Source organism: Euprymna scolopes, chromosome 23 (genome assembly GCF_053919585.1).
Source record: "Euprymna scolopes isolate OS-2025 chromosome 23, ASM5391958v1, whole genome shotgun sequence".
In the NCBI taxonomy this organism is placed as follows: domain Eukaryota; kingdom Metazoa; phylum Mollusca; class Cephalopoda; order Sepiida; family Sepiolidae; genus Euprymna; species Euprymna scolopes.
In genome coordinates this window covers 17,190,957-17,211,981 of record NC_136504.1, presented here as the reverse complement: position 1 = coordinate 17,211,981, position 21,025 = coordinate 17,190,957, and the positions used below count along the sequence as shown (strand labels likewise).

The window sequence follows — 21,025 nt, the reverse complement described above, 5'->3', positions numbered from 1 at the left end:
CTGTATTATCTGAACAACAATTCTCATTTTCATTGCGATATTCACATTTTCACTGATGTAAACTCCAACCTTCATCAAGTTTTGAACTTGAAAACCTTGAACTTTGGAACTCTGATAAAATTTTTAATTTAATCTTTTTTATAATCTTTAGGGGTAGATTGTTCTCAGTCCATTAGCCACCATGATGGGTAGAAATGTTAGTTCATGTTATTCTTGTGTGTAGTCATGATTGAACTTTTGACCTCCACATGAATCCATGGTGCAATGGTTAAGTGTTGGTTAACGATCACTTTTAAGAGATAATATTCTGGAAATTGAGTATTCAATTCTTACTACAGATGATTACTTAGTATAACATAATTTAACATTTCTACTTGGTTATGGCTGACGGAATTAGAAAAATCAACCTTCATAGATTAAATAAAGGGTCCACGTTCCAGAGCTAGACTAGAATGTTCTGAAGTTTGAAAAGATGCACTTGAAAAAGGTCGAAGGTCACATTAGGCGAAAAATTGTAAATATAACAACCACAAGAATAATCCAAATACAAATCATCAATCCTCAGCTAAAAAAATTTGGAACAATCCTTAGGAGTTGATAATTTTACCATTAGTATTTTTCCTGTTCACATTTAAACTTTTCTCTTCAAACACTGGACTTTTTTTATATACTGTTTTTTTTATGCAGCTAAAAATATTTATTACATTGTTTTGCCTCTACTTGTTATAAGGATATTTTTAGAAACACTGACGAAAAAATGCTGCAAGCATTTTTAATATATTTCACTGAAAATGTATATGTTTCATGATTTACTTAAACCTATTTTTGCAAATACAAGGTAAAAGCTACATGTGAGAATTTCGATTGATTATTAAGTTTTAATTATTATTATAACTTCTACATAATTGCAATTTTCATTAGATCACCAAAGTTAAATGATGTGGAGCCTTGCCAGTACCAGACGAGTAACCATTTTGGAATGCTAAGCGCTGTATGTCATCTTCCCATAATTAGGATATACATGTGGCTGAGGACCACTTGTGAATTTGATATTTTCTATAAATTTTCTCCTTCGCCAGTATAGCCCAGTCAAGCTTAAATACCACACTAGATATTACCAATTAAATTTTTTTATGCGTATAAGTGTAAAGATATACAAAATTTCATTTGCTTTCCTCAACTCTCATGAAAAGCAAATCCTGATATTCACACATGGCACTGCACCACCATACTAGGAACTTGCTTTGAAATCATGGTTGAATAAAAAATTTTCAGTAAATGTTATGCAAATATGCTCTGGCCACCTTGGTCTTCGAATGCAACACCATATGGATTAATTAAAAGCAAAGTGTATACAAGACAATCTACCAACATTCTGGCATTGCAGCAAAATATCAGGTGTTTTTAGGCTATTTTTAAAATAAGCCAAGATTTTCATGATCAACTCATAAAACTGCCATAGCTTTAAATGGCTCTTGTGTGTTTACAAAAGTTTTTAGGATCAATATGTGTCTAATTCTAATGTTATGTCATTTAGTTTTCATTTTACTAAATTATTTTCTGAGTCTTCAACGAAAAAGTTTTGTATTCTCTCTAGTTATGTTCAATTTTATTGATTTTTAATTTCAAATTTCTGTGGGGTGTTTTGTTTGTTGGTCGGTAACACTTCAGTTTGAAATTAAATTTTCATCACTAAACTTACTAATCTTATTTAACGTGTCAAATCGTCTTTGTAAAAGGCTCAGTTGGTTATCAGTCATGTTTAAGTTTTAAATAGCACTTTAGTTGATCTGTCACACTTGAATTTGCAATAGCATTTCACCGTTAAATGGACTCATCTTAAGAATATCTGTTCTTGTTTACTTTTCATGCAGTTTGTTAAATTCTTTTTTAAATATAATTCTTTTTAGTGTGTACATGTCAGCAATCTAAATTCAAACCTTTTGTTGAAATTTGAAGTCAATTCCTACAATTGTGCATACAAGAAAGAACAAAGTATTAGTACTGATGTCCCAACTGATGTCTTCCAAATTTTTATTATTCAACTCACCAACATTCTCTAATGGTTATTAGAAAACCAATCTTCAAGGCTGGCAAATGTCACTCATATCTGTGACCTTTCCTTAGATTGATTTTTTTTTTTTTTTTAATTTGTTGGCATCCGTCTGCACTTCAGATTAATCCATTGGCAAATAGCAACATCTGCTGTGACTGTGCAAGCCTATCCTGCATCAACAGGCTATGTTTCAGATACCACATATGTAGATGTCTGGTTGCGAGAACTTTGTTGCAGCCCTCTGTCGTTTGTGCTCTCTCTCCTCTTCCTCCATTGCTGATCTCTCCTAACTTTAATTAACTAATCAATAAAGCACAGCTATTCCTATGCAAGTTTATAAGTGACTCCATTGCAATGAACTGATTAGTAGCAGCGCCACCTATGGTGACAAATCATTTTCACTAATCAATATTTCAAGAGGACATAACTGATGGAAACAGAAGGCAATTAAACCAGATGAAAGATTATTTCTCCACTACACATGCCGATAAGCATTTCCCGGTTCTCAACATTACTCTTACGAAAACAGGACAAAGTAATACAATACAAAAATTTTCATCCACTGAAGTTGCTCTGACATTTTATAGCAATAAAATTTGTACATTCTTTCAATTAATCTTACTTGAATTAGTTTTCAATAGTTTGTTGTATTTAAAACTTGAGTTTAGCTTCTTACATGGTGTAGAAACTTTATATTAGTTTCAGTAACTTCTTGCAATATAAGAACAGATTTACTTCTTTTAGCAATAAGCAACATCTTTTTCAATTCCATATTCCTTTTTAATATTTGACTTCAATTTTTCAACTTTATAAGCAAAATTTGCATTATTGAATCACATCTGGTGATAATCAAAAGAGGTGCTTTTGATTTGTTGCATCACTATTTCTTCATTATCATGTCAGTTAAAAATCTGCTTCATCCGATTCCAACAATATTAGAATAGTTTACAGAGAAAAATAATATTAGCAGGCATATTAAAAAGTTTAAAAGTGCTTTCAACAGTAAAAGCTATATTTATTAACAAGGTACAGAGTACTATTATATTAGTTACTTTATAAAGACATTTTATAGTGTCCATTTCTCAAACTAGGTGACTCAAAGAAAAATATATTACTATAGTTTGGAGATTCAAATTAATTTCTTGCATTAAAAAATGAAAAAAATATATATATACTTTTACTTTAATATAAATGGTTATCTTTCTAATAACCATAGAAAACGAAACTACTACTTCAATTATTTCTAAGAATCAACTTAAAAATTTTAATACAATGAGCGAAAATTAGGATTTCAAAAATAGAAACAGGAAACAATATTTTCTTTTGTATATCAAACGCATTATCAAAACTTTTAGATTTTGATGGAGGAACAAACAATAGATACATTTGGCTTATTATGATAGAAACAAATTTAAATGTTACTAATTACTATATTTCTCAGCAGTCAAAACCTCATTCTTTCTTCACATGAAGAAAAAAAAACAAAAAAAACTGAATGCAAAGTGGAAATATTTTGATGAATGTATATTTTTGAGATGAGGATTGATAATTATTTTTTTATTATTTGGACTAGTATTCTCATCTTGGTTGTTTTTCTACAACATTTCAACTGATGTAACCTCCGACCATCTTCAGGTATATTCACACTAAATGTTATTGGTGAACAGTGAAGAAGGATGGTCGGAGGTTACATCGACTGAAACATTGTGGAAAAAACAACCAAGATGAGAATAATAGTCCAAATAATACAAAAATAATTATCAATCCTCATCTTAAAAATATACATTGATCATATCAAAACAAAACGAAATGAACCCGGATTTATTAAAAAAAGAAATAGACTTGGCGCTATTTGTGTCTTGAATTTCTAACGGCTATGTTCGTTGGGAAAGCAAAAAAAAACAAACAAACATTTTTCATTATTCACCAATAATATCCAGTGTGAATGCACCTGAAGATGGTTGGAGGTTACATTGGCTTAAACGTTATGGAAATATTTTGTAAGATATGTTCATTACCAACAGTTGATATTTGTTGCTTAACTTCATAAAACTGCAATGTTAAATATTTAAAATGAAAGGAGAGTTAAATAAATTGTCAAATACACCAGTGATTTTATTAGTGTTTTATTCATGAAATGATGATGCAAAAGAAAAATAATTTCATGCAAATGATTTATGAACAGCAAAAAAATGTTTCAAAAAATCATCCAGGGTTTGGTATATTTGAGGAAGAAGCATTTTTCTTTTGAGAAATACCCGAGTTGCTACTGAAATAGGTTTGATGATTTAAAACCCAAAACTTGCAGTGAAACCAGTTCAACACTGATAACTGACATTGAAGCATCTAAAAAATGTAATGTAAGCCCAATAACAAAATTTAATATTGATTTTTTTAGAAAAAAAAAAAATTGTTTTATATTTTTAAGATAATCTAGAATATTATCCAAATATTCAGCATAACAGAAGAAAATCCCCCAAAAGTACTTGAAATCTTAAAAGCAGCATTCAAATGAGAAAATGAAGAAAAACATTTTAAATATTTTCAAAATGGTCTGGTACAGCTTTTTAACCAGACAAAAGCTGTACTGCTTTTTTTTTAACGTAATTCTTAATTGACTTTTGTCTAATTAAAAACCTGTACCATTACCTTCAAAATATTAAACAAAATAAAACTTAAGCCAAGTATTATGCTGAGGAAGATTAGCAGAAAACTCACACCAACTTAATTCAAGCATTGAAGCAATAGAAAAAACTCAGCTGCATCAGCAATATGTAATAAAAACAAACTATAGCTTTACTTTTATATTGAATTTTTAATAACTTCTAGTTTCTGCACAAAAAAAGCAGAACAAAATTGCAAATAAAGCTTCTTTTGTGGAAATATGTACTAAATTCTACAAACAAAAAGGGATGCCAAGACAACTATATTTGGTTGCATGCCAGTAGAGATGAACTTTAGAATTTCAAACAGGAAGTACACATCTTCAAAGTCACAAGTTCCCCATTGTCCTAGAAAATACTTATGGGTCATAAAAAAGAAAAAAAAGTTTTTTGTGAATATTATAAAACAAATATCAGATTAGATTAAATTTTTACAATAAAAGAGAAAAAAAAAAAAAAATAATAAAAAAAATAAACCAGTGTTGTATTTTTACATAAGATACAACTCATTTCCTTTAAAAAAAAAAAGTTTATGTAAAAACATTTGTTGATAACTAACCATAAATAATTGTTTTCCTTTGATTAAAAATTTAATTTTTCTTTCTAACAAATACTTATGCTAGCTATTCATTCATAAATTTGCATTTTTAATACAACTTCAAATAATTCTAGGTGTCAGTTGATTGCTCTAACCACTAAAATGTAAGGAAAATTGTTTTCAGAGAAAGGTTTCATTTTAAATCTAATTCATTAAAGTGAAAGCTCAAAATGAAGACTGACATAAAAATGTGTCATCTTTTATTACTATTGTTATGAAACAGTACAATGTGAAAACTATGAGATATCACTTTACCAGTCTATTTTTGTCACAAGCATTTTCTTGAGATCCCCACCATTTTTTTAACAATCAAACTAGGTATCTAAGTTTTTTTTAAATTAATTTAAACTATTGTGAATTTAGAAAACTTAATTCTTTGTACTATGAATGTAGATTACTATAAAAACATTTCCTTTTTTTTTTAAAAAAACATGCTATTGGATAGTTTCCTTGACATATAAACAAAAGAAAATAATAATTTGTTCAGTTTTTATATGAGTCATAACATCACTATAAATGATTGTCTGTTGATCGCACTCAAGTCTGAAATAGCATTTCCATTGTAAAATGTTCAGATTGATAAAAAAAGAGAGATGTGTCCATTCAGGTTAAATGAAGGTGCAATCTAAATTTCAAACTTAATATTTTAAAACTATCCTAAGTAACTGTAATTCATTGTTACTACTTGTAATAATATTACTAAAAAAATACATTGTTTTTATTTTATTTTAAAATGACTATCTTAACATAGATGGGAACTGTATGGAGTCATTTAAGTTACAGAGGAACTCTATGAAGAAACTATACTTTTTTAAAAAGAAACTTGTGTTATCTAGTTTGAATGAAAATTTAATAAATACAAGTTTGCAGATTTAACATCATAGAGATTTTTTTAAAAGAGTGCAAGTCTGACAATTTATGTCCAGATCAGATTAACACACATATGCAGTTAAATTTTAAATGATTATATGTTAAAAGTGACTCATTTTTTTTTTAGAAAGCATTTTATGTAAAGGGATTACATTGTACTGTTGAAACCATTCCATTCAAAGATTTCCAGCAGGTTTGAGTCAACTCTGGTCAAGAGTTAGGCAGAAATACAGAACTCAAAATAAAAGATAAAATATGTATAACAGCCTTAATTGAAAGTTTGGAGATTATGGAGAATCGTGTTGCTCACAGAACACAAGAACAATTAAAAACATGCATTAATTTCAATATTTCATGAAAACATTTTGAAAATGAACAAGGAAAAAGAAAGGATGATATCAGAAAGTCAGTATTCTTCCTTTATGACGTCATTGATTTTCAAGTAAATATATATATAAAAAAATTATATTTACAGATTCATCATTCATCAGAAAAACACTTATTCCTAAGCAATATGTACAACCTAAACTGTTCAGCATCACCATCATATTTGGTTTAACGTTTTTTTTTGTTTTGTTTTTTTTTTAATTTTCTTCCTTTGATGATTATAATGATGGGTATGGGGCAGTCAACCCAGTTTCCAACATTGCCCTGCTTTTTATAGAAACCAACCAAGAGCTCTTTTTAGTATCTCCACTGTTCCTTTAAGTGCAATTGTCTGGATCTCTTTTGCACTTGGTTCACCAGGAATATTAGTTCGGTAGGACTTCAGGTTCTTCTTCATAAGCCCTGTGGCACCTGTTTGCATGCTGGCATGTGTTGGATGGTTTTTAGAAATTGACTTCCAAACTAACCTATCTTTGGCCAAATATTTATCACTCTTTCTCTCAAATCCATACTTATTTCCTTCCATGTTTTCCATGACCTTTTTCTGTCAACTGACCCTGCGACTTCAACTGTTCTACTAAACAAAAAACTTTCATTCTTTCAATGTAACCAAACTAACAAATCACCTCCCTATACTGTTCAAATACATTTCATTGATGTCTAACATATTGATTTACAGAAAAATATTGTAAATAAGAATATTTGGAAATTCTAGGTTTTCATAAATATTTATTTATTCTTATAACAAATACTGACCCAACAGGTTCTGGGCGGTCTAGTATGATATAAAATTAAGAAAAAAAACTAAATTTATTTTGGATAAAGACAGTTCCACTAATTCACATAAAAAATTGCTAAAAAACAAAAAAAAATTAAAATTAAAAAAAGCTAATAAAAGGCAAGTTAATTTTAGTAAATTGTTTAAAATAATCTTTCAACATTCAAATCAATCCAATTAAGATTAGAATTGAACATAACAGAAAAATATACATTCAATGAAATCTTTACAATGTAAATGATACAGAAAATAAAACAAATTCTTTCCGTTTAAACAAAATCGTCATCAACAAATGTAGCCTCCCAAACTGCAAATGGAAATATGACTGAGGACAATAAAAAATATGACAGAACTCATCTACAAAGTGATCAGCAGAAAGAAGACCCACTTTAAAAATCAATATTTTTCTATTCAAGATTAAAATGATCGCATTTGCAAAAATGTAGTACAATGTGCTGTCTGATTTGCTCAATTATTCATGGAGACATACATTGTGTATACAATCAGATTAATACAGACACTTGAAACAATAACTCAATTAACTTTTAAAGGACAGGAACGCTATCTTTCTGAATAAATGGTAAAACCTTTTTAGATTATGTCACTACTTCAGTAATTTGATTGGAAACATTAGCAACCCAGGGCAAACTAAAACAAAAAATACAAGAAATTTGATAATTTTTCTGATATATCGTTGCAGTGATATTTTATGATGTATCAAAAAAATATTGTGAAGAAAAAAAAACAAAACTTTTTTATAAAGAAAATGTATTACAATTGGCCAATTTATTTTAACAGATTAGAAATTAATGATTTCAAATAATTTTTGAAATGAATACAATTTCAAATCTAAATAAAACAGTACATGTATGTGCGTGTGTAAATATCTAGCAGGTAAACTCTTAAACTACTGGTCACATAACACTGAAATTCTCAGGAAATAATATTCATGCACCAAGAATGGTTTATAGCAAATGATATCTTTGTTTACATACATATATATCATGTACAGGTATCGGCAAATTTACATGCAAAACGTCCATTCCCACTTGCAGATATTTTTGTTTTTTTATGCGCATATTCGCTTCAAGTCGTTTAGAAAACAACATCAGGCTGTAACGTTAGATGTTTTGATTTCAATTCTAGCTGATGACACCAATTCATAATTCGTACACTGCTCAAGTACCAAAAATTCTAACATTCTGAATACGTGCATTTTTTTTCAGACTACGTTACCATTACAAAAACATACCTATATATATATATATATATATTGATTTATCGATTAGATAAACAAATATAGATAACAAATAAAAACTGCAAATTTTTCTGAATGCATGTGTTTTAATTACTTTTAATTTTTCTGATAGAGCTTTCTTACACAGGACATTATGACAACACAAAATACAGGTTTATTTCTCTGATAAAAATTTCCTTACAAATTTTTGCATGCGTGTTCATGGTTCTGTTTTGTTGTTTTTTTAGAAAATTTTCCTGAAACATTTACTGCATTCAAATAATTTAAATTATAACACAAAATAGACGTTTATTTTCATACAAAATAGAATTTTTCGTAACTAATAATTTATAAATAATTAGATTTTGAGTAAAATTCCTTTCTTCACATTTTGCAGTTTTCATAACAAAGTTCAAAATTCATTGTAATGAATGAATGAATGAAATCCATCAAGACCGAAGACGAATACGATTCATACTTATAAGGAAATCTTGAATGACAGAGGTCAAGTTCCCAGTTCTGTTGCCCATTATTTTTAAAACGACACTTCACTTACAGTAGTTAAATAGTTAATTTCCATGAATATTATTTTCATAACAAAACCAAAAAAAAAAAAAAAAAGAACATGTATTCACCATTATGATTTTATGTTTTGTTTAATCTATTTTATCATAATATACAAGGACAAAATATTCAAATATATCATATACAACCTGCCAACACAGGGTACTTCAGCTAGTGCTAAATAAAACCATTTATTCAAGTTCCAATCAATATTGTTTGAAATACATGACATTATTTTTGGTGAGGATTTTCTTTGCTTCTTTCATTTGGGTTAAGTTGAAGCTGAAACATTCATGACCATTTCATTTTACTTCACTAAAAATAGATTAATTTTACTTAACTATGAGTTCCTTCTGGATCATCTATTTGAACTTTATTACATATATGCTCAATGAAGTATCTTTAGTAACTGATCCCACTTAAAATTTTTTGTGGTTGCATGATTACACCAAACACTAGTATCAGGTGAAGTGAACTTTGGGTCAAACCTCTTCATTAATACCTAAATAACAGCATGTTTTTAACAAATATTAATATTGCTGCTAAGTAATGGGTAACAGATATGGTCTGCACTAGATTTTAAATTATAAATAACCTAAATAATAGGATCACATTATTATAATAGAATTAAATCATTTCAGCAACTTTATAGGCAGCGTATGACGGTTAATAGAGATGCAGTTTCTTGAGTTGAAGAAAAATGGACATTATCAACAAAAATCCTTTGATTAGTTATCTTACCTGGAAAAATCTTCCGATGCGAGAAGAGATTTAAGGATTGGAAGGACCATTTTCCGATTTGCTTGGTTATTTCCTTGAGAAAATATAGCAAGATTTCTTGATGCATATGGGATCATATCCAGAGCCAAATATGGCGTCTTTGTAGTTGTTAAAGTTTCAATTATCTGAAAAGATGCAATTAAATCTCATGCATTCTTATACAAATAAAAATGTGAAAAAAAAATTATTGTAGGCATACGAATATGAGCATGAACCAACTATTAATCACAATTATTAGTTATATAAAATTAAAAAAAAAATACTTTTATACAAAGAAACGAAATCACAAAGTAACAAATGTAAACATCGTTTTCCAATTACATAAGCTTAATTAAAAAACAAAAATATAAATTTCATTTATTCAATACTTTTGAATATTCATAAACTGAACTAGTTTGGTTTTTTGTTTAATTTGCTTCAAACTTTTACAAATTGTTTTTGTAGTGATATTGTTGCCACAATATTGTAAGTGAAAACAAAATGTAGACTAAATTTTACTTTGCCATAAATATCTTAATGTAAAGTTGGTTGTAAATATTTAACAAACAAGAAAAATGTTGGTTGGTTGTTGCGTTTTATGACAGATCAAGCATTGTTGGGGGATTTACGCAGAAATTTTATATGACTTTATATTAAGTCGGTTGCATTTTAGGGTCAAACAGAGGATCACAGTCCATTGGAGGTTATGGGATTGGATAAGAAAAACAATTCATCCCAAGAGTATAAAATGATAGTTTGTCTCTTTTAATAATATAATCATGTTAATTTAGTTCTTAAGATGTGTTAGTCCAATCTGCATGTTTAGTGATGAAAATTATATTTCAAACTGAAAGATTTGTGAACAAACATTCTCATGTGAAGATGCAAAGGTAAATTTAAAAAGATGTTGAAAAAAACTTGAGTAAAATAAATATTCAGCATGATATTAAGGTGATATTCGCATACATGTACAAAAACTTCACAATTTTGCGGTTACTTACCTTTTCTTGAAATTTCTTTGACAAAGAAAATATTCCTAATTCCCGTAATGTCTTTCCATTTATCACGATGACTCCCATTATCACAATGGCTTTGGTAGCTTGAAGTTCAGCAAATTTATTAAGGCTGTTTTCAAGATCTTCTCGTTTAATAAAATCCTATAAAGAAATGTTTTTTTTAGAAATTTAAATTTTATGAATTTAAAAAGATGCTTACACTGATTAAAAAGTTAAATAATCTGAATCCCATTTTCAATTGAATTTCTATAATAAAATTATTAGACCATTTTTTATGTTTGTATGTTTTTTGTCGATACATGACTAACATTCTTTTAATTTACTATTAATCACTTATTTAAATCAAAACTTCAATAGTGAAAATTACCAAGTCAATCTTAAAAAATCCCATTTAAATATAATTTAATTACAAAATTAAATCCACAATACATTTTTTTTTCCATAAATGAGTCAGCCATTTAAACCTCATTAATAATTGAGAGAAAGGAGTAAACTACTGTGACTCTTTGAAATTTATATAATATATACAAAATCTGGACAAATTAAAATATCATAGTTAAGCGTATTTTACAACCATGCGAAGCCTAACCCCCCCCCCCTCGCTAGCTTTACATAAAACTTTAAAAGGAAAATAAAATGGACAAAAACATATTGGTTACACATTAGTAATGTTGGCTAATAGCTTAACACATATAGTAAAGGGTGACGTATGCCTGCTAAATAAGATGAGAAAAGTTATTTTAGCCACATTTCAAGACTTCGAGAGATTTATTATTTTATTTCTTTTACTTAAACATGTTGGAAAAAATATATAGTTGCTTTTAATAGTTATATAAAAAAAAACAAAAATCACTATGCATTTCTATTAATCTAACCTGAAAACTTAAATTCCATCAAATTTCCATCCTTTCAAAATAGCTATATCAAACTTGAAAATATGTATTCATTATAAAATATATACTATATTCCCTAGATGTTTTTTTTTTTTTTTTTTTTGGTGGAATTTTCATTAAAAATGCATAATTTGCTGAGTTTTAGTGATTAAAAAAATTAAAACATTGTTATTTTTATAAAAGAGTAATTTCCTAATGAGAGTCCTGCATTATAGCTGGATAGGATGTGTCCATCATGCTGGCACTGGCTTAATCAACTATTTTAATTCTAAGTTTCTATACAATATGAGTCCATTCAACTTTCAGAGAATTTTATCAAACAATAAAAACTACATTAGATGGTAAGGAATGATAGAAAAACTGAATATTTCATTTGAAAAAAAAAATAGATTAGCATTTGAATAATACTAAATCCATTATAAATCAAATATTAATACAAATAGAAAAGACTTACCTGTATTTTCATAGTAATTGAACTCATTGCAATGTTTGTCCCATTTCCGGATATCACTTTCAAATCCTTTTGTAAAATTTCTAAAGTTGTAAGATCTTTAAAAAAAAAAAAAAAAAAAAATTATATTGATTTAAAAAAAAAAAAATCATTTCAGATTTAACTGGAAAAAACATCTACTCGGAAAGAACCACATATTCATGATACCTTTTACACTATATATTGAACATTTTTATTTTATTTTTTTTAGCACTTATATTTAATTAATAATGTTTACACAATCACAAAAATGATTCACATTATTTTGTGTGCACTTGAATGAAATGAATTTTCCATTCTTATTATTTATATAAAAAAAACATCTAGATTCTTTTAATAATTTATCTGAGAAACTTTTAAAACTTAAAACATTCCTTTAAATTTTTTCACATTTTCTTAAAAAAGTATAAGTAAAAAATTAAAAACTATATCATTACTCATCTTTTCCATAATTACTGTATTTATATTAAAAAATTCATTCAATTCTCTACAAAGAATCCACATACAACTGCTTTAAAATATCAAATACTAGCATTTCAGCCCGGCGTTGCCCAGGTGTTTGAAGGTGTATGTTGAGCAAAAAAAAAAAAAAAAAAAAAAAAAAAAAAAAAAGGGTCAATTTTTTAAAACTTTGATCCCTATTATGACCCCTTAACACTTATTCTTTTGGGCTCAAATCAAGTTATTAAGTTAGATTCATGTCCAAGGAACCTATATCTAAAATTTCAAGTGTTTAGACCCAAAATTGTCAGAGGAGTTTGGTAGAGTTCTCTCTAAACTTTGACCCCTTAACAGCCAAATTTCTGGCCGAAAACCGATTACAAAGATTTTCCCAAGTATATCAAAGTACCCTGTATATCAAATTTCGAGTCTGTAGACTGAAAATTGACAGAGTTATTGCATAGGGAAATGTGTACACACACACTTTTATAGATATATAGATTTTCTTAAACCTTAGTTTTCATATTTGTTTGTCTGTATGCAAAATTTAATGTTAAAGAATTTTATTGGCAAATCATGTTTGCTGCTGGCAACATTTGATTTTAATTCTTGAAAATTACCTTTTTTCATCTGATGAAAGGCATCATTACATTTTATAATTCCAAATATTAGTAAATAAGCAATTTCCATTAGCATAGAAAGCTTTTTCTTATGAATGAATTTGTAATGAACTCTTTTGAATTGGAACTTTTTAACTTTTGCAACCTAGTACAGGAGACAGGGAGGGGATTCCACAATCTAGCAGTTTGAGGGAAGAAATGTATTTGAATTGTTACTTAGAAGTTAAAAATGAGAGGGAGAATAATTTACAATTATTGAGAAGACTTAAGTTGGTATTTCTTATGTAAAACAAAACAATCAGAGCTGTTCATTCATTGAAAAGTATTAATATTAAATTAATTTCCTGGAGAAATTATCATTTCTTTTTTTCTAATACTTAGAAAATATGTCTTCATTGACACTGGCTCAATTTTATTAATTGTAATATGAAAACAGTGCAAATATAAACTTAATATGAAATATGCGTAATAATCCAGTGTACTTAATTCCATTTGTTGGAATGTGACATACATAACCAACCAAGTATGGAATATGCGTAATAATCCAGTGCAAAATATAAACTTAATATGAAATATGCGTAATACTCAAGTGGTCAGGAAATAATGAAGTGATCAGATCTTCACATCAGTTTCCTCATGTGTACTTAATTCCATTTGTTGGAATGTGACATACATAACCAACCAAATATGGAATATGCGTAATAATCACACGATTACTAACTAGTATGAACAATAATTCCATATATGTGTCAAATAAAGAGATCTTATAGATCTTATATCGATGGAACGAAAAAATGTTTTTTTTTAACAAATACAGATTCAAATTAGATCAGCTGAAGGAAAAATAGCTTAATATTTAAACACAATTTCGATAGAAAATATTCGTTTAGTGATAATGTGAAAAACATTTGCAACTGAATTTAGAAATTTTAGTTTATCTTATATATTCACTAGATACTAAATATTCAAATTATTTGATAGTATAGTCGACAGAAAATTGGAAAACATTTTTAATTCTATGAAAAAAATGAACATTTTAAAAATAAAATATCTGGGGTGAGTAGATTGTTTACAGAATTAAAAAATTTTTCAATTTACTTTTTTTAAAATAAGAATGATGCTTTAAAATGTTTGGCAAGATGATGATTGTTAAAGTTAAAAATTTGACAAATAAAAAGTCTTCATATACATAAAGAATTTTGTTTAAATAAAAAGTCTGTTTAACACATTTTAAGACAAACCCAATATGGTATACTCAAATTGCTTCTTTGCAGTAGAGTGTGAAAACAAATAGCAATTTAAAAAGAGTTCTACAATCAATAAAAACTTATGCCCTCTTGTTAATATGGATAAAAAATGTTTTGATACATCTTTTTTAGATGGTACACAATAGATATATTTATATCCGAAACACAATGTCAATTAATATAAATACTGATATTTAAAACTTATATTGATGCTTTGCATGATAGAGTGTTTCGACGAAGGAAGCAGAAACTTCAAAAATGTATGAATTATTGGTACTCTTGCATAATTTGACCCGGATCCTCGTGATTTCCCGTCAAGCCCGGATCGGGCGAGACTGGCAATCATCGGTGACAGCCGAATGGCGTAACAGACGGAAAAAAAAACCTGAAAATTTTCAAATAATAACAAGAAAACTACCTTTAAAAAAACAAATATGTTTATTTAATTTATTGTAGTATTTTTTTTTATAATTATCAACAAGAAGTTTTTTTTCTTTTTAATTTATCTACAAAAAAAGGCTGATTACTGGTAATAACTGTTAGGTGTAAGTACAATTTTTTGTTTCATTTTATTTATTTATTTTTTTTTTGCATAATATTTATCAGCAACAAGTTTTTTTTGTTTTTTTTTAATTTATCTGCAAAAAAGGTTGTTTACCTGTATAATTGTTAGGTATAAGTACAATTTTTTGTTTAATTATTAGTATTATTTTTTTTTTATCAAAAATATTGATTTTAAAAAAAAAATTTTTTTTTTTTAAACAGTTGTTATTTGCTTGCGGAAGAACTTTCTGGAGAGAATCATATTTCCTTAGGAATCTTTTGCATCGTTCGACTGTTGATCGGTCATCAACAGCAAAGAGAGAGGTAATGGGGCAGAGGAAATAAGAGGAAGCTCCCCAACCGGGTAGCTTTCGGAAATATGATTTATGATAGAGACAAAAGGATCGTTTCCAAATTTTTGTCTCCACATAAATTCTAGTAAATATGTATTCAGAAGCTCCCGGGTTCCGGCTTGTCACACATTCTTGCTTGTTACGCTGTTTCGTTTCCTTCCACATCCTCTCGACGTGGTTCGTTGTTGCCTTTGTCGTATGATTCACAGTGAGGTGTTGGAACCCTTCTCCTCCAACTTTGTTATAGGCCTTCCAACAGTCGGAAACGACTGTTGTACCCGGCTGTTGCAATGGTTGCTGGCATGCCATATGTATAGAGACAGTTTTGGGTTGTCGATACAATTGTACCGGCCCCGTTGGATCTTGTAACAAATGCTTCAGGCCATCTTAAGCCTGCATCCACCATTCCAAAGAAAGGTCCACATGTCAACGTGGAGAACTTCCAGGGGCCTTTCATTTCGGCCATATGAACTGGACAGTGGTTCCTCTTAGGGTCTAGGGTTTTGCACGGAATACATATGATGGCCTCTATGTCCTTGTCTATATTAAGCAACCATACTTTAGTTCTAAGCAGCGCTTTCGTTTTCATTATACCCAGGTGTGTTTCGTGTGGCAACTTCAGGATTCGCTTCTGTAGGTTTTCGGGTATAACGATTTTGGCTCCATGCATAACTATGCCCAGTTTGGTTGTCAATTCATTCTTCACATGTTTATACGATTCTGTTAACTTACTGTTCCAGTCATCTTGTTGTATCACTTTTTCCACTGCTGTGATAGTTGGATCCCGTTAAGATTCTTGCATTATTTCCGATAAAGTAATAGATTTAGGGATGCTGTTTGCCACAATGGTGTTGATAAACCCTTCAGCAATCTCTTCAGGTGAAATTGCCTTTTGATACTTAATTGGTTGCCGAGAGTATGTCAGTGAAGGTAGGTATTGCTTGAGAATTTTTGTTTATTTTGGGATATTTTTTTCGTAACTGATTTCACCTGTGAGGTGGTAATAAATCCTAGTTCGATACTGGCCCATTTGCTTAATATGTTACACTCTTGGTATGCTTTTGTAACAAATATTTTGTGTGGACTATTTGTTTGCGTTGCAAAAATTCTCCCTTTAGTGGTATTGGAATATTCCCATAGGCATTTGGTGTATAACTTGTTTCTTTTAATGTTAATTTTGGCTGTAATTTAAGGATTCCTTTAAATGTTTTGCTATCGATGAGGTAGATGTCTGCTCCAGAATCTATCAATATTCTAATTGGGATGTTGTCAATGTGGATGATTTTGCTCCCTACTGAACTAATAGGTTCTACCTGAAAAACCCACACCTGGCTGTCTGATTTCGGTTTCGTTGATATGGGTTGGACATAGTTGTGTCTGTCTGACATGTTTGCTTTTCCTTTACTGTTGTTTTTCTTCAAGCATGTTTTTTCAAAGTGATTCATTAATTACTCTACAGTAATTACATTTCTTACCAAATGTTGGGCATTTTGTTTAACCGTGTTTGTGATCAGAGTTGTTACAACCGTCGCATTTTGCGATTGGTTTTAAAGCGTTGCTGTTGTCCCTGGGTGGTTTCCTATACTCGTTGTTAAGTTGTTGTTGTTGTCTGTAGTTGGTTTTAATTTGGTGGATATCCAAGTGCCCCCTCCGATTCCCTTCTACATGCTCAGCTTGTGTTTCAGTGAACTCAAATATAAATACTCTTCGAAGTGCTTCCTCTAGAGTTAAATCTGTTTCTTTCAAATACGCACAATGTAATTTGCTTGAGGTGCATTTTTCTATTAACTGATCCACTTTAGCCCTGTCCAAGTTGTATTCACCGAAGTTGCATTTTGCTCCTTGTAGGCGTAGACGGGTGACGTAGTCATGTGTTGACTCCCCATTTTCTTGACTAAGCATCTGGAATTTATGACGCTCAACAAAAACGTTATTTGTTTTTGTATAAAATATTCGTCCAGAGCTATCTTTGTTGTTTTGTATGTAGGCTCTACTTGGCCTGGTAGTATCTCTGGTGTTAAGGTTTGGATGATGTCTTATAGTTGCTTTCCCCTGTAAAATCAAAAGAGTGATAATTGTCATTTATCGTCTGTTATTTCGAATGCTGTAAATGTGTCTTCCATGCGTTCACTCCATTCTCTCCATGCTTGCTCCTGGTTGGACTCTTCCCAGTCTAGGGGTTCCATTGTTGGCACAGATAGAGCCATCTTCTGAAAGAATTATTCTTTCATTATTTTTGACTTTTAAAATTTGTGTTGCGTTGCTGTTGACTTCAAGCACCTTTTTTGGGGTAAGGAGTTAGTGACTCATTGCTGTTGACTTAGAGTACTTTTCTTGTTTCTTTTTAGTTTTTTTTTGCTCTTCCATGTCGCCAGGTTTGCTGAAGAGTCCTCAACTTCCCTCAGTGAGTTATATTTACTCCTCCTCGTGATGTCATATGCGGCGTCACAAAGTCCAAGAAACATTTAATTTTTGAGATGAGGATTGGTTATTTGTGTTATTTGGATTCTTCAGGTTACAATAATACAGATAACCAATTCTTATGTAAAAAATTCAGAAACGTAATATCAATTCAGTATGAACCGGAAATAATACAAAAATGGAAATACATAAAAAAACTCTACCAAAAACTGAAAATGACAATGGAGATGAGAACAGTAGTCCGAAGAATCCCATTAATACAAAGTCTAAAAGATATTGGAAATCTTTTGAAAAAATAAAAATAGATTAAAAGATAATTCTACATCATACGTAGAAATATACAGAAAACCCAAACATACTTTATAAATCGATTGTAATTTTTTTAATTTCACACAGATTAGTTATTCGGTTGCTCCCCACGTTGATAGGTTAATGTTTATTTTAATTGGGAATCGAAATGCATGTGGATTACTTACTACTGAGATCATATTTGACATCTTGGATTTCCTTGAAGGTTTTCTCACGACAAGAATTTGGTATCATTACTTCTAAACGTTGCAGCATCTCTTCATCTTTTGCTGTTCCACGCCCTGCTTCCTTACTCATGTTGATAGTGTCAACTAGAATTGTACCTGTAATAGAAATCACATCAGAAACATAAACGACAAGATTAAGTGATTCAATAGTCACCATTTCTTAGGTCATGTATTAACTCTTTAGGAAATTATAAACACTTCAACATCAGAATAAAAACGTTAAAATACTGAATGAACATAATAATTGAACAAATGACTATCACAATTAGTTTGGTATGCTTATATATGTAAGTATATATGTACAATATTAAAGTGAACAAACCTAAAAAAAAACAACAAAAAAAAAACTCAAAACAAATAGAAACATTGTTTTTAGAAATACATTCGTTTTGTTCCTCTTTTTTTTGTAATTCGTCTTTAGTTTGTTGTCAGTGTTTATTTTTGATTCATTCTTATTTTCTATTTAAATTTTGATTTTATTTTAGTCTGTTCCTTTTATAGTTTTCCTTCATTCCATTTTAAATTTGTCATCAGCATGCCTTACAGAAGATTATGCCTGAAAACGAATAAATGTTGGTGCATGTGTTTATTGCAATTAATGATAGAATGTAGTAGAAGAAATGAGGATACTCACAGTTAACCCAACGCGAACATTTTATAACAACGTTACAACACATAAAATAATACAAATAAATATTCATCAACTTAGGTGCTTATTTAGAATCATCCAACCACAAAAAAAAAAGAAAGAAAGAAAGCGTTTTACTTTTTTTTTTTTTAACTAACGAGTTACCACTTATCAAACCCCAAAAAGTCAGCTGAGGGTGACAATTAGAGGAAACAGATTATCAGTTGAATGATAAAGAATATTATGAGGAGATTGAAAATGAAGAATGTAATTAACAATATTTATGAGGATGGTTTATGACAAGTATTTGTAGACATTGGATTTGAAGATGGCCATGTTGTAGTCTGCAGGAAAGCAATCATGTGGTAATGGGTTTCACAGATGGGAAAATTTTCAGAAATAAACTCCTGGAAATTCTTTGTGTTGTTAAGCACACAAAAGAAGAACGGAAAGTCATTAATAGTTCTATTAGTGTGATTGCAAAGAAGCACGAGTAAAACTTCTTAAATTATTTTAAATATGAAGACAATTATTAGCAATCCAACTATTCAGTTTTTGCTCATATTTACTGTGCATTGATCATTTCTTTCTCTAAAACAGTAAAAAAAAAGGTAGATATCAATAATGTTTTGGATGCATATAAAGCAAAGATAAATGAGAGAAAGGAAATAACATTAGTTCTAACGGCAATAAACCAACTGGGTGATATCCAAATAACGCTTTTCAACTTTATAATGGATATCAATATTCCCAAAGTCATAATGGCCTTTCAGTGCTAACTTGATTTCTCATTTGAAACAAGAGTTCATCATACGAAAAATTTACAAGGAGATTTTTAGATTTAAGTTCTTATTCAGATTTATAATGCATTCACAACTCGACAATTACATTTTTTCGGCAGCCTTACAACTCTCACCTCCATTATTTTGTACTTTAGTCCTCACTTTTCATAAGTAGTGGTTCTGACAAAGGGGAAAAATTGCTGTTTTCTGGGCCAGAATCTATTAATCTAATATTTATTGTTTGTTGTTTTGTTTTTTAAATAATTTTTTAGCTGCATAAAACACGTGGCTTCATGCTTTGTCTGGAACGACTTCCATAAAAAAAAACCCAAAAGACTCTTTGACGTGTATATATTCTTCTAGTTTTTCTTCTTTAAAAATCATATTCTATGACTTTATAATTATTACATTTATAGGTGGAAAATTATTTGGTAAAGCTGATTAGTTTATTCTCATGGTTTCTTTGGTTACATTTGTTAGAAATTTAACCCAAGCAAAACTAATTTTAAACAAAATATTTTTTTTTACTTATCTAAAAAGTAATTGTGCAATCTAAACTATTCATGCAATGATGTTAAAATTCTCTGCCCACTGTTTTGGAATCGATGCTCCATCAGGTTATATGATGTAAACAGAGTTGACATAAAATAATATAAATAATAAGATGTATAAGAGAAAAAGAATAAAAAAACAAAAAAACAAAACCATGACTTGGAGAAAGGATCCTTTTTTTTTCATTAATTGTTTTTGTTTGTGTAAATTGTATTCTCTGCTATCCAGCAGCAAAGATGGCACTGATGTTTCCCCTGGCAGACAATTGCCATAGAAATTCTCTGGAATGGCCATTTACACTCCCAATCTTTCCTCTTTGAAATCGCAACAGTCTGGCCAGGGTCAATTAGAAATTCAATTGTTCTTGGAGAGAAACTGTTTGAAAATGCAGTTTTTATGGATCGACTATTTTCAGAGTTTATGCACTCTCTATCCTTCAGAGAAACCATTTCTGGTTAAACTGATGAAAATACAGAATATTTCAATTCATAAATAGCAAGTTGCTACCTTGAAATAGGCAACATGTTTCATGCTTGTAAACATTTTCACAACTACATGAGATGAGAATTTAGAGTTCAATCATGAGCAACT

At 29.5% G+C, this 21,025-nt stretch overlaps 1 protein-coding gene across 5 annotated transcripts in view; it reads right to left on the bottom strand.

Moving 5' to 3' along the window:
• LOC145245777 (uncharacterized) overlaps positions 1-21,025 on the bottom strand; it is a 550,409-nt gene that overhangs the window by 372,500 nt on the left and 156,884 nt on the right. For all 5 annotated transcript variants that reach the window (XM_080107393.1, XM_080107391.1, XM_080107395.1 and 2 more), the window contains exons 6-9: positions 18,413-18,568; positions 12,276-12,370; positions 10,914-11,069; positions 9,895-10,058 (exon numbers count right to left, since the gene is read on the bottom strand). In XM_080107393.1, the coding sequence (XP_079963519.1) occupies positions 9,895-10,058; positions 10,914-11,069; positions 12,276-12,370; positions 18,413-18,568 (571 nt within the window). The remainder of the gene's footprint in view (positions 1-9,894; positions 10,059-10,913; positions 11,070-12,275; positions 12,371-18,412; positions 18,569-21,025) is intronic.